The 14,576-nt window shown below is 44.7% G+C and overlaps 1 protein-coding gene across 3 annotated transcripts in view; it reads left to right on the forward strand.

Annotated features, from left to right (window-relative positions):
- Positions 1 to 14,576, forward strand: part of THSD4 (thrombospondin type 1 domain containing 4) — a 698,888-nt gene that overhangs the window by 635,520 nt on the left and 48,792 nt on the right. For all 3 annotated transcript variants that reach the window (XM_077939655.1, XM_028851087.2, XM_001089233.5), the window contains 2 exons: positions 9,740 to 9,915; positions 12,333 to 12,429. In XM_077939655.1, the coding sequence (XP_077795781.1) occupies positions 9,740 to 9,915; positions 12,333 to 12,429 (273 nt within the window). The remainder of the gene's footprint in view (positions 1 to 9,739; positions 9,916 to 12,332; positions 12,430 to 14,576) is intronic.

A 14,576-nucleotide genomic window follows, 5' to 3' on the forward strand; every position in this document is an offset into this window, starting at 1 on the left:
CTGGTTCTGTCCATGGGCTGGCAGAGGTATGGTAGGTACGTGAGAACTGTTTGTGGCATGAATGAACTTTGGGTATCACACGCTACCCATCTTCCTATTCAGCTGCCAGTGTAGGCTCCTAAAACCAGATCTCAGTTGTCATATCCTGATCAAAAATCTTTTAGGCATCCCAGTGCCCACAATCAGCCCTCACAGTCTGCCCGATGTCTTCCGTCCAAATTCATCTTCAAGGGCTCCCATCTATACACACTCCCAGCACCCCACAACTTCCCTTCTCCATCCTTCTAAGGTCATGGCCCCTCCTGCCTCTGCCTTTGTCCATGCCATTCTTCAAGGCCCCCAGTGCCCTTTCCTCATCCTCTGTCTGGTGACCCACTCCTCTCCTTACAAATCTCTGCTCAAATGCCACCCCCTCTCTGAGAGCCTCTGCATCTTGTGGACATTTTACCAGCCTCTCTGGTCACGTTGTATTAGCATGTGTCTGACTGCTCCATGGACTCAGCTCCCGAAGTCACGGGCTGTACCTTTACAGCCCCCAGTACTTTTTTGACCAGTTTATTTTCTTCTTATACCATAGGTGGGATCAATTTCATACAACATTATTTGAGGCTTAACCACACATAAACTTTCTTTAAAGTTAAACCACACAAACGTTCTTTAAAGTCAGTAAGTATTCAAAGGAAATTTGGAGTCAGAATAAATCAAGCCTAATATTTTAAAGAATGAGAATTAGATATACTTTGCTATAATTTAGCAATGAAATAAGAACAAAGCCTTGGCACTTCCCTTCATTCAAACCCCTTACAGCCTGTGATTAGAGTGCCAAAGAGAAAGCTAGCCTTCTTTCTCTGATCCTCTCTGATTTTCAGTCCAAATGTATTACCTCATATTTTAGAAACTCACACAGGTTTGAGTCCATCCAAACTCAAAATACCAAAGTGAATCTGACTGAAGAAAAATTACTGTGTGATATCTGCATATATTTGTTTAACCGAAACCATAATTTGAACATTACATCAAACTAGACTTGGTCTACCTAAGAAGAAATGTTTGCTTTTCTTTTAACAGAATTTTAATACATTACCGCATGTGTTTGCCATTTTGGTCAGAAGGAAAGGAGACATTTTGGAGATTAGAATTTTTAAACAGGAATATCCAGATGGAAGCAGGACTCCTTGGTAGTCTATGGGTACCTTCTCAGAACAGTGTTTTAAACTCATAAAATAAAATACGGAAGAGTACAAAGGAAACCAATTCTCTTGAAATACAACTATCAAAATATATATTTTTTGAGACTAGGTCTCACTCCGTCTCCCAGGCTGGAGTATGGTAGCACGATCTCAGCTCACTGCAGCCTCAACCCCTGGGCTCAAGCAATCCTCCCACCTCAGCCTCCTGAGTAGATGGGACTACAGGTGTGTACCACTACACTTGGCTATTTTGTTAATTCTTTGTAGAGATGGGGTTTCTCCATGTTGCCCAGGCTGGTCTCAAACTCCTGCTCTCAAACCATCTGCCTGCTTCGGCCTCCCAAAGTGCTGGTATTACAAGCATGAGCCACTGCATTCGGCCATCAAAATACTCTTTAAAAAACAAATTTGCTATATAATAATGTGGCTTTTTTTATTTTTATTTTTATTTTTATTTTTATTTTTTTTTTTGAAACAGGGTCCCACTCTGTTTGAGACAGGGTCCCACTCTCAGGCTGGAGTGCAGTGGTGCAATTACAGCTCACTGCAGCTTCAACCTCCTGGGCTCAAGGAACCCTCTCGCCTCAGCCTCCCAAGTAGCTGGGACCACAGGTGTGTACCACCACACCTGGCTAATTGTTCTACTTTAGATGAGACAAGGTCTCCCTGTGTTGCCCAGGCTGGTCTTAAACTCCTGGGCTTAAAGGATCCACCCATCTAGGCCTCCCAAAGTGCTGGGATTACAGGCATGAGCCACTGTGCCCAGCCATGTGCTTCTTTGACATTAAAATAGGAGACCTCCTAGAGGATCTAATAATTATCATAATTTCAAAATAGTTATGAGTTCTTAAATATTTCAAAATATCAGTAACTTCTGTAATGTCCCATGAATATCTATGTGATTTCTGTCGGTGATAGAGTCACAGTCCTGCATACTATTATGGTTGTTACCTACATTCATAATAAAACTAAATGCTAAATTTCAGTTGGAGGTTAGTGAAAAGAAAGATGAAATTCACAGAACCTTCCAAGGCAGTATAAGAAGAGTTGTATTTCATTTTCAGGGTATCCACATTAGCTCACACATTCTAAGACCCATTTGGGTTCATGCCCATGTGTGGAATTCCGTGGAAGCTCATATTTAGACCAGAAATGGCAAAGAAGCCAGGCTTCCGACCTCCAGCTGGCATTGTACTGGTGGCCAGTGATGTCTGACCACTTCAATATTGTTTGTTCGGCTACTTAGTGTGGTTTCCAAGAACTGCTGAAACATTATAAAATTTGGGATTTGTTGCTAGGAGAAACTTTTTTTTTTTTTTTTTTTAGCTAACCTATCTCCCAGCCAGAAACTAGAAAGAACTTCACCTTCATTTCTCAAAGGAGGAAACAGACATCTAGATCATAGTCACGTGTCTGCTGTGAGGAAACCAGCTTCTTTATTTTGGTTGTAGGAACAAGTGGTTGGGTCATCATCATAATGGGCATTAAGATTATAGGATTATGACCAGGCATAGTGGCTCACACCTATAATCCCAGCACTTTGGGATGCCAAGGCAGGCGGATCACTAGAGGTCAGGAGTTTGAGACTAGCCTGGCCAACATGGTGAAACCCCATTTCTACTAAAAAATACAAAAACAAAGACTGGGTGCAGTGGCTTACCCCTATGCCTGTAATCCCAGCACTTTGGGAGGCCGAGGCAGGCAGCTCACAAGGTCAAGAGATCGAGATCATCCTGGCCAACATGGTAAAACCCTGTTTCTACTAAAACTACAAAAATTAGCTGGGCGTGGTGGCGCCTATAGTCCAGCTACTCGGGAGGGTGAGACAGGAGAATCGCTTGAACCTAAGAGGTGGAGGTTGCAGTGAGCCAAGATTGTGCCACTGCACTCCAGCCTGGCGACAGAGCAAGATTCTGTCTTAAGAAACAAACAAAAAAAAATTAGCTGGGTGTGGTGGCACACGCCTGTAATCCCAGCTACTCAAGGGGCTGAGGCAGGAGAATCGTTTAAACCCAGGAGACAGAGGCTGCCGTGAGCTGAAATCGTGCCACTGCACTCCAACCTGAGTAACAGAGTGAGACCCTGTCTCAAAAAAAAACCTAAATCATAAAAGATTATGGGATTAAAGTATATGATAATCAGGGCTTGCATATATAAGCTCTTGTTACCTGAATCTTGGAGAATGGCATTGTTGGTGCTCACAGTTTAAGCTAAAAATATTTGCCCAGCACCAAAACTGGAATAAGGGGCCAGGCATGATGGCTCACACCTGTAATCCCAGCACTTGGGGAGGCCAAGGCAGGAGGATTCCTTGAGCCCAGGAGTTCGAGGTTACAGTGAGCTATAATGGTGCCACTGCACTCCAGCCTGGGTGACAGACTGAGACCCTGTCTCAAAAAAAAAAAAAAAGGAATAAAACCCAAATGTCAAATGAAAGTGAAAGTATCTTTATATTGACATAGCTATGAGGTTGCCCTTCAAAAAGGCTTTGTTAAAGCTTGACCTTCAGTGAACACAGCCTCTAGCAAAAGCCCAGAGCCACCTGCACCCTTTTGTGAGGTAGTTCTGGATGCCATTCCTAGCCCTGGAACTGCTTGCAGGCATATAAATTGTAGCCACAGCTGTTTTTGATATGCAAGGCCAGATGGGGGCTAGTTTTTGAGCTGTTTCAGAAGCCAATTCATGGACCTATGGAATCAGGACCACATTTGCTAATAATCTGTTGTGGCATTTTAAAAAGTATTTGCTATTATATGATTCAAGATTAACCCAAACCTTTAGAGGGAATGGGTGAGTAAAAGTAATAGATGGTAAAAAATATTCAAGGTCCCAATTTTTAATCTCATAGGGAGGTCCTTGCAGATTCCTCCTGTGCAGTCTTTCAAATGGTTCTTTAATGGACTTTTTAGTTACCAGATGATAACCTCTTCTACGATATTCCCATTAAAAGCAATAAAATCATAGCCAGAACCTACCTCAATTCTGCATTTTTGATACTGTGAATGGGATTGTAAGAAGAAGCTATAAAAAAGAGAAAATACCTTTCACAGGTATTTCTGCTTGTACCATGTCCATCATATTGATCCAAAATATTTAAACTTTAAAGAAGGTAATACATGCATATGGTAAAACAAATTGTAAATGGCAATAAAAAGATATCAAATGAGAAATAAATGTCTCGCTTCTCATCTCCCATCCCAACATAAAGCCCAGTTCCTGTCCTAAATGTTAATAGTTTTATGACTATCCTTCTCTAAACATTTGATGTATATATCTTACGTCTATTCTTTTATTTAAAAGTGTGCACCAACAGGATTGTACCTAACACACTGTTCTGAATTTTTGTTTCTTTCACAAATGTATCATGGAATTCTTTCCATACCCACACACACCGACCTACCTCATTCTTTTTCGAGTCACTTGGTGTTCCATTGTGTGGATAGCCGGTGTTACAACCATCTTAAGCAATGTTCTATGGATGGACATTTACGTGAGTTTTTTTTTTCTCTATTTTAAAAAAATCGGCAAATATCCTTGTTACAAACATTTTTGTATACTTACAGAAGTCTATCTCTCAAGTAGTTTCCTAGAAGTAGAGTTTTTGGGTCAGGGTGTATGGGCATTTAAAGTTTTAGCCGTGTAATCAAATTGCCCTCCAACATGGTTGAGTCTGTTTATATTCCCACCAGCAATGCCATGGGTATTTGCTTGCTTACCCTCCTGGCAATACTTGCAATATTAAATGTTTGCTAATTTGGATGGTCAGGATGATCCCACTGTGGCTTTGATTTTCATTTCTTGAATTATAAGTAAGGCAGAGCATCTTTTCATTTGCTTATGGAGTACTTGTACTTGGTTTTCTGTGAATTGCCTATTTATTATTCTTTGCTTTTCTTTTGTGCTCTTTGCCCTTGTCTGCTGTGTAAACATTCAGTTCCTACTACGTGACAACCACTATGCTAGACTCTCAAACTGTAATGGTGATGAAATCTTTTGGAGCTGGCAGTGTAATGAGAGACAAACATTGATCAAATAATTATCTCAGTAAGTGTATGGACAAACTGAATTAAACTGAATTAAATGCCTTGAAGGAAAGGTTCTTGCAGCTCTTAGACCATGGCAGGGAAGAGAAGGGCCTGGACTGGGGGTGGGAGAAGACTGCCCTGGAGAAATGGACATCTAAAGAATGAATAGGGCCAGGCGCAGTAGCTTACACCTGTAATCCCAGCACTTTGGCAGGCCAAGGCAGGAGGATCGCTTGAGCTTAGGAATTCAATACCCAGCCTGGGCAACATGGTGAAACTCCCATCTCTACAAAACATACAAAAATTAACCGACTGTGGTGGTGTGCACCTGTGGGAAGCTGAGGCGGGAGCATTGCTTGAGCCTGAGAGGAGGAGGTTGCAGTGAACAGTAAGCCATGATCGTGCCACTGCACTCCAACCTGGAGACAGGAGTGAAACCTTGTCTTAAAAAAAAAAAAAAAAAAAAGAGAGAGAGAAGAAGAAGAATGAATGAATGAATAGGACTTGGAGTTGAGGGAGGAGCATTTCTGGAAGAAAGGACAGCACTGTGGAGGGAAGATGATGTTGTAGGTGGGCTAAAAGAAGGCCCAGGAGCAGAGCACAGAGAGAAGAACAGTGATGCAAGATGAAGCTGGGCTGCAGCATCTGAGGGAGGAGGCCTCTATGGTGGGATATATATATATATATTTTGAGACGGAGTCTTGCTCTGTCGGCCAGGTTGGAGTGCAGTGACTTGATCTCGGCTCACTGCACGCTCCGCCTCCCAGGTTCATTCTCCTGCCTCAGCCTCCCAAGTAGCTGGGACTACAGGCGCCCACCACCATGCCCGGCTAATTTTTTGTATTTTTAGTAGAGACAGAGTTTCACCATATTAGCCAGGACGGTCTCGATCTCCTGACCTTGTGATCCGCCCGCCTCGGCCTCCCAAAGTGCTGGGATTTTGAGCCATCGTTGGTGATCTAATCTATATTCTGAAAATATTGTTCTAGCTGAACAGAAGAGAAACAGGAAGATCAATTAGAAGACATTTTATTAGTCCAGATGAGATCTCATGGTGGCCTGACCCTGGATCATGGCAGTGGACATGAAGAGAGGTGGAGGTGGTTAAATAAGATTTGATAATGGGTTAGATTTCAGGGGATAGGAAGAGAGGAGGTATCTAGGATGATTCCTGGGTTTGTGATTACATGGATGGTGGTACCATTTACTGAGATAAGAAACACTGAGGCTGGGGTTGGCTGGGTTCAGCCTTAGACAAGACGTCTGACTGAAGCTGGCAAGGAGGTAATTACGTATGAAATTCTAAGGGCAGAGGCAAAGTTTGGCCTGTCGACATAAATTTGTGAGTCATTCACATACGGTAGTTGAAATCATGGTCCTAGGAAACTGCTCATTAAAGGAATACAGTGCCTGAAGCAGGTCTACTCATTCCTTAAGAAATTCTGATATTTAATAGCCAGGTAGAGAAAGATGAGACAGAAAAGAAAACAGAAATGAGCAGCCTGAGAGCAGGAGGAAAGCAAGGGGAGTGTGGTGTCCCAGAAGCCAGGGGGAGAGTTTCAGACAGGATGGAATAGTGCCAAGTGCTGCCAAGACATCTGAAAAGAAGAGGCCGGGGAAACACCCATTGGATTTAGCAACGTGGGGGTCTTGGTGACACTAATTTTAAATTTCCTCAGTGGAATGATAGGGGCAGGAGCCAGATTGAAGATGGTTAAGGAATTAGTGGGAAGTGAGAAAATGGTAGACATTTGTATGGACCACTGTTTTTTTGTTTTTTTGGTTTTTTTTTTGAGACGGAGTTTTGCTCTGTCACCCAGGCTGGAGTGCAATGGTGCGATCTTGGCTCACCACTACCTCCATCTCCCAGGTTCAAGCAGTTCTCCTGCCTCAGCCTCCTGAGTAGCTGGGATTACAGGCGTGTGCCACCATGCCCGGCTAATTTTGTACTTTTAGTAGAGACGGGATTTCTCCATTTTGGTTAGGCTGGTCTCAAACCCCCGACCTCAGGTGATCTGCCCGCCTCAGCCTCCCGAACTGCTGGGATTGCAAGCATGAGCCACTGTGCTCAGCCAGACCACTTTTGAAGAAGTGTGGCTCTTCATAAAGACTAGCCCCAAATCTATTCTTCCTCATTTTCTACCCTTGACCCTTTTTTGCCACTCAATAAGCTGAATTGATCTTGTAACTCAGTAGTGAAAGGTCTGCAGCTTTGCCCTCCCTGCATCCATGGCACCAGCCAGCCCAGCGTGGAGTCTGCAGGGGGAGCCCAGCTGGAGTTTGGGCCACTCCAGCCCCTCTGTGCAGTTTCTGATTCTGCAGGCCAGAGCTCTGGGAAGGCCCATTATAGGAACACTGCTGAAAAAATGAGTTTAAGAAAAAGTTCTTATATTTCAGTGGTACCTACTGAAAAGCTGAAGGATACATATTTGCAATGTAACACAAGGGAAGCCATGAGCTGATCCTTGTTGAAGCTGAACAATGGGTACATGGGGGTTTATTATATTGTTCACACTACTTTTGCATATGTATACAATTTTCCATAACAAATTATAAAAAGTTAAATTTAGCAATTCTGTAAACCGAAGGTGCAAAGAGCCAGTGACCATCACAGGTCCACTATGTACGTAGCACTTAAAACAGGACCTTCGGCTGGGCACGGTGGCTCAAACCTATAATCCCAGCACTTTGGGAGGCTGCGGCGGGCAGATCATCTGAGGTCAGGAGTTCAAAACCAGCCTGATCAACATGGTGAAATCCCGTCTCTACTAAAATATAAAAATTAGCAGAGCGTGGTGGCAGGTGCCTGTAATCTTAGCTACTCGGGAGGCTGAGGCAGGAGAATCGCTTGAACCCGGGAGGCAGAGGTTGCAGTGAGCCGAGATCGCACCATTGCACTCCAGCCTGGGCAATAAGAGCGAAACTCCATCTCAAAAAACAAAAGACCTTCTCTAAACCAGTCCTCCATTGACTTGTGGGTTTCCAGGTGCCAAGGGTAGCTGAAGAAGTTCTATTTCCAGATACCTCCCTTTCTTCTCCTGTTAACTCCAACACCTTGTTCCTTGCCTCCTTCTCCTTTCATACCCCCTTCCTAAGTACAGACTCGAAATCACAGGTCTGACCCCAATGGGCCTCATGAACTTGAACCAGTTCCCTCCCATCTCTGAGCCACTCTGAAAAATGGGGATTATAACATCTGCTCTGCAATGTTGTGATGGTTACATGTGACAGTGCATGTGGGGGATCTAACACTGCCCACGGCCTCAGATGCTCAGGAAGGCAGGAAGGCCACAGAAATGAATGAAGCTGACCAGGTAAGGAGAAAATCATGTGACCCTCTTGCCTTTAGCTTTGCCACTTGTACTAGAGAGAATTATAAGAAAAATTCTGGGCCAGGTACAGTGACTAACACCTGTAATCCCAGCACTTTGGGAGGCTGAGGCAGGCGGACCGCTTGAGCTCAGGAGTTTGAGACCAGCCTGGGCAACATGGCAAAACCCCATCTCTTAAAAAAAAAAAATTATATATATATATATATATATATATATCACATCTCTTAAAAAAAATATATATATATATATAAACACACACACACACACACACACACACACACACACAGATTAGCCAGGTGTGGTGCGTGCCTGTAGTCCCAGCTACTCAGAAGGCTGAAGCAGGAGGATTCCTTGAGCCCAGGAGGTTGAGGCTGCACTGAGCCAGGATGACACCACTGCACTCCAGCCTGGGTGATAGAGCAAGACCTTGTCTCAAAAAAAAGGTGGGGTCGGGGGGGAGAAAAAATTGGATAAGAAAAAGAACAATGCAAGTATGATAAATGATATAAATCATCCATGTTCACAAATAAAGGAGTAATAAACTGAGACTTAGCCTCAGTGTTGTGGGGCAACAGGGAGGGGTGGGGACGGGGGCAAATCAGAGCATATAGGGCCCATCAGAGAGGAGCAGCCATCCTGGGCTCCAGCCGATTACTGAGACGAGGGAGTGTGAAGCCAATGTTAACATGTCTTCCTGGTTTATAAGAGAAGCCAGAACTCTAAATTTTTTATGTGAAATATTTCAATTCTTAAATTTGGGCTCAGTTATTTTTTTTAATAACACCAGAGAAGCCAAACTAAACCCATCTATGGGCCAAAATCAGCTCGTGGGCTGCCAATGTGCAACCTCTCACCTAGATAATGGTATATAATATAAATCCGTTTCCCTTCCCCCCTTTTTCTCTTCCTCCTCTTTCTCCTTTCCCTCCCAGCTTCCACATCCTTTTCACCTAACCAGCCCCCACCCCGCATTTCTATACTAAGTCCAAGTGATAGAAGGGATTAGAGTGGGTTGAAGAAGTGATGAAGCCCAAGGCGATGTCATCTAGATGCCTAATGGTGCCCCAGGGCCTGGATCACTGCCTGGCACAAAAACCTTGATGAATGAAGAAGCCAGAAACTGGGGGAGTCAGTTCTGTTTCTTGTGCACACCCTGGGCTTACCCGAAGAACTGTCTCATTTTTCTCAACAGCCTTGCGAAGTCGTTCTGGACGCTCCATCATCAATGGGAACTGGGCAATTGATCGACCAGGAAAATACGAGGGCGGAGGGACCATGTTCACCTACAAGCGTCCAAATGAGATTTCGAGCACTGCTGGAGAGTCCTTTTTGGCCGAAGGTCCCACCAATGAGATCTTGGATGTCTACGTGAGTTTGGATGTTTCTGGACTGTTCTTTGGATTTTGAATCTTGTCACTTCAAAGGAACATACTCTGAACAAATAAGCAACAAATCATTGCCCATACTCTGTAAAAACCCTTTGAGCAGAGCCTGTTGGAGGCACCCCTTGAATGCTTGGCATTTATCTTTGCCTTTACTTCTGAATGGGCCTAGCTCATAGAAACCTCCAACTCCACCAGATGCTTATTACCTTCGGAGTTTATTGACCCAGTAAAACCAACTTTACTTGTTGAACCAAATCAGAGGCAAAACATGCCCTTTATTTCATGAGCATTGGATCTCCTCCAGGCACTTTCCTTATAATGCTAATTTGGCATGTTTTCTTTTTATGGCAAAAGAAAGCAAGAGCCTAAAGGAAGGCAGGACCGCTCCCAGCTCCCAGCCCTGTTCAAACTCTGAGAGCACATGAAGAAAGGAGAGCTCCAGAGCCCTCCAGATGAAACAATAAAGCTCAGAGTCACAGTAGAGAGGTTCACTAGAAGCTCCCTGCTTCATAGAAGACAAAACCTTAATTTATTTTATGTGAAACTGAAATATTAAATTGCTCAAGAGTTTTAAATGGTCTTTACGTTTAAGGAAACCACTAGAATCCAGTCTTCTTAAAAGATCAGGAAATAAAGGGTGATAAGAAATAAAAGCTTGAAATAACATTTGGATAAAAAGAATGAGATCACCCATGAGTATACACATTCTTTCTGTCCCCAAAGCTAAGCTGATTAACATATTTGCTGTGTCAGAATTTTAGACATATTATTAATTGCATTGTCATTACTTCTCCACCTACACAGGGTTCTATGTCCTTTCCTCTTGGGCCTAGTGGATTCGAAATTACAAAGGAAGTCTTGTTGTAGATTTTGGATTTTTTTTTTAAGACTGTCCAGTTGGTTGGTTGACTCTGAATCCATTTCAAATGGCATCAGAGGTAAAAATTCAGGTTGTTAAAAGCCTGCTGTGGGTGGTCTAGGAATGGAAGCCAACAGCAGTTTCATAAACGGGACAAGGTTTTGCACTCGCAGAATGCTCAGGCAGAAGAGGCACCGGAGAGGGAGGGAGGATTTCCAGCTGCAGACCGAGAGGAAGATTGTGTGAAAAGGGAGTACGGGGATGAGGGATATACAGCAGGAACCTGAGGTCACACAACTGTGTCCCTCGGGGATTCAGTGCCCACCGCCATGTTTCTGCAACGCCGATGGTTTGATATTGGTTCCTGGGTAGGAGAATCCCGGGGGTTCTCAGGTCTGCCTTCCTGTGGGTGATTTCTAAAATGAAGACCCATTTCGTCAGTAGGGAGTGGGTAAGAGGAAGTGGGTAAGGGAGTGGTAAACGGGAAGAACAGACACAGGACCCACTATGCAGGAGAGACTCAGAGATGCTTCTAGCTGGAAACGATCTTTGAGAGTGACAAGATTCTAACCTCTTCCTTTCCCAAGGAGGAAATCAAAAACTGCGGGGCAAAGGGGCTTGCTCTAGGTTACACAGCTGGTCAGCAGGAGAGCTGCTTTATAAAGCAGCGGAGACGGAGACATCAGACCTGACCGTGTCTCCTTGCACAGCTCATATTTACACCGTGGGTTCTCATTCGGCTGCTCGGTTTAGCCCACCACCCTGCTTCCCATCAGGAAAGCCATGGGCAGCAAGGACTGCCCTCAAAATCCGATAATGAGGGACGTTTTCTGTTGGGCCATGCTCATTTAATACGTTTTCAGCCCAGTTAATGTTCAGCTGCTGACTTCCACAGCCCTATGTAGATTCCTGCTTGCTGTCCTATTTTTGTCATCATTCCTAAGAGGATATGACGCAGCAAGATTTGGGTCCCTTCTACCTGCTTTCCTGACCCCATTTCTTTGTGTTTCTGGGGCTTTCCGTGAATGAGAGGGAGAGACCTGGGGGCCGGCCTCACCAGCCAGGTCGAGAACTTTGAAGGAACCTGAAGGATCCCGGGATGACTCTGTCCAGAAGGTCTGCTGCTTGTTTGCATGACTTTATCGCGCCACCTAGTGTTAAAACAGGTCTCCTGCAATGTACACATATTTATCTGTGCTGGACGTTTTGAGAGCACTGAGCAAAATCTAAGGACAGAAAGGTTCTGCTACCATTGCTCCGTCTTCTCCTTTGGAGTTTAGAAAATCTTGACTCTTAGCTTGCTTTTCTTCTGATTTGCTCAGCCTAAGTTCTTCATTCTTCAAAAGTAAATGACAAAAAGCCATCTGGAAATAACTTCGTTTAATCTGCCACAGGTTCGCTGATGTTACTAGATGCGTTACTAGAGTGAACCAATCCAGTCATTTATCAGTAGTTCTGCAAATGCCATTGAAACCCAAGCCAGCAGGAGAAGGGGTGTGAGTACATGCCAAGTGCAGTAACACTGATTTTTGTGTCAGCAGATGATACACCAGCAGCCAAACCCAGGCGTGCACTACGAGTATGTGATCATGGGGACCAACGCCATCAGCCCCCAGGTGCCACCCCACAGGAGACCAGGTAGAATCCCTTGTCTTGTGGCCAGGGACTCTGGTCATTTCCTTGTAAAGCCTTCTCTCTCTCTCAATTCTTGTGCATCCAACACAGAGAAAATCCAGGGACGCATATTTCAAAGCCAAGGGGCCTTGACAGTGGAGCAGGCTTCGCCATTTGTCTGAGCCTTGAAACTGTTTCATTTACTAGATTCAAAAATGGCATGAGCATCCTGGGTCTGCCCTGCCAGTTCAACATTTGAAATGCTTTATGCTAGTTTCCAGGCCGGGCAAGGGGGCTCATGCCTGTAATCCTAGCACTTTAGGATCTAGCAGATGGACCGCTTGGGCCCGGGGGTTCGAGACCAGCCTGGTTTTGTAGAAACCCCTGTCTCTACAAAAAAAAAAAAAAAAACAGAAATGAGCCAGACATGGTGGTGTGTGCCTACAATCCCAGCTACTCAGGAGGCTGAGGTGGGAGAATCATCTGAGCCCAAGGAGGTTGGGGCTGCCGTGAGCTGTGATCGCACCACTGCCCTCCAGCCTGGACGACAGAGTGAGACCCTATCTCAGAATTAAGAAAAAACAATTCATATTTACTCTGTTAAAGTTCTGGAGGTTAGAAGTGTGAAGTGGGTTTCACTTGGACAAAATGAAAGTGTCATCAGGGCCACTCTCTCCGGAGGCTCTTAGGAGAGAACCCACTTCCTTGCCTTTTCCAACTTCTAGGAGCCACCTGCCTTCCTTGGTTCCTGGCCCCTTCCTCCACCTTCAAAGCCATCAGGGCGGCACTTTCAAATCTCTCTCTGACCCTGACCTCATCACATCTCCTCTCTGACTCTCATCTTCCTCTCTCTTTCCTTTATGAGGACCCTTGAGATTATACTGGGCCCACCCAAGTAATCCAGGATAATCTCTCCTTCTCAAAATCTATAAGTTAGTCTCACCTGCAAAGTCCCTTTTTGCTATGTAAGGTAGCATGTTCACAGATTGCAGGGATTAGGATGTGGACATCTTTAGGGGGCCATAATCTGTCTACTGTATGCCTTTTCTCTTGGTTCCCCTTTTGTTTCTGTTAATAATACTTTAACCTATAAGACAAGAATAATGAGTTCACACCTAACAATCCATGTTGAGTCTTCCTGGTGGGCTCTGCTTATGGACAGAGCAGGCAGCTTTCTCTCGGCTGGCACTGGGCATGGGACTGCTCTCTGTGTCTGCAGACATTTCTCTACCAGAGGATGATGGAGCCCACCACCCAAATGCAGACAGTCTTTTCCGTCCTTAAAATAGGAAGGTCTGAGGAAGTATTCATGGTAATTATACCTCACACACACTGAGTCTTTGCTGTGTGCAAGGGCTTAGAGACTGCTGTACTGAGCACTTTGCATAGATTAGTTCTTTGAATTCTCATGACAGAGGGAGGTACTTGGAGGGAAGTACTATTATTAGCCTTATTTTAAGAGTGAGGAAATGGAAGCTTAGGAAGAATAAGTTAATAACTGTCCTGGTCCCACACCTGGGCAGTGACCTGAGGAGGGCCCGTGTGACCATACTTTGTGCTTGTTATATGGCTGAGAGGTTACTTGGTCCAATCCATATCCTAGAAGAAAATAAAGGTACAGATGCCAAACCTGCCACATCCCTTCTCTGAACTTTGGATGGGATAACCAGGTTATCTGATTGCTACAGAGGGAGGACAACAGCCGGTGCATCCCCAGCACATGGGGTGGGTGTGTTGTCCAGACTCCAAGTCAGCAAACTCTGCGCAACAGAGAATTTTTGTGTCATGTCCAGAAGCAATCCACAGTTTGAGAAACCAAATTTGGATAAGATTTCTGGGGTCTGGTTTGCTGGTTTACAGGGATAAGATTGCTGGTTGACAGGGATAATCGGACAGACTATTTGAGATCTATCAGGATGATGATGATTTCTGTCAGGCCTGATGGGTCTCAGCTCATGAATAGCATGGGGGTTCTGGGATCAGCTCCCTGGGACAGGGCAGGTCTGCAGGGGTCGCCTGTAAAAAGTTGGTAAGCAGGGGCATTGTGACCAGGTTTCCTCTTCCATGTCACTGGAGTCCGGAGGCAGAGTTGGAATCTAGCTCTGTACCTTCTTGCTGTGTACCCTCAGGTGAGTCAGCAACCTCTCTGAACACACACCCAGTCTGCAAAA

This window comes from Macaca mulatta, chromosome 7 (assembly GCF_049350105.2).
Source record: "Macaca mulatta isolate MMU2019108-1 chromosome 7, T2T-MMU8v2.0, whole genome shotgun sequence".
Lineage (NCBI taxonomy): Eukaryota > Metazoa > Chordata > Mammalia > Primates > Cercopithecidae > Macaca > Macaca mulatta.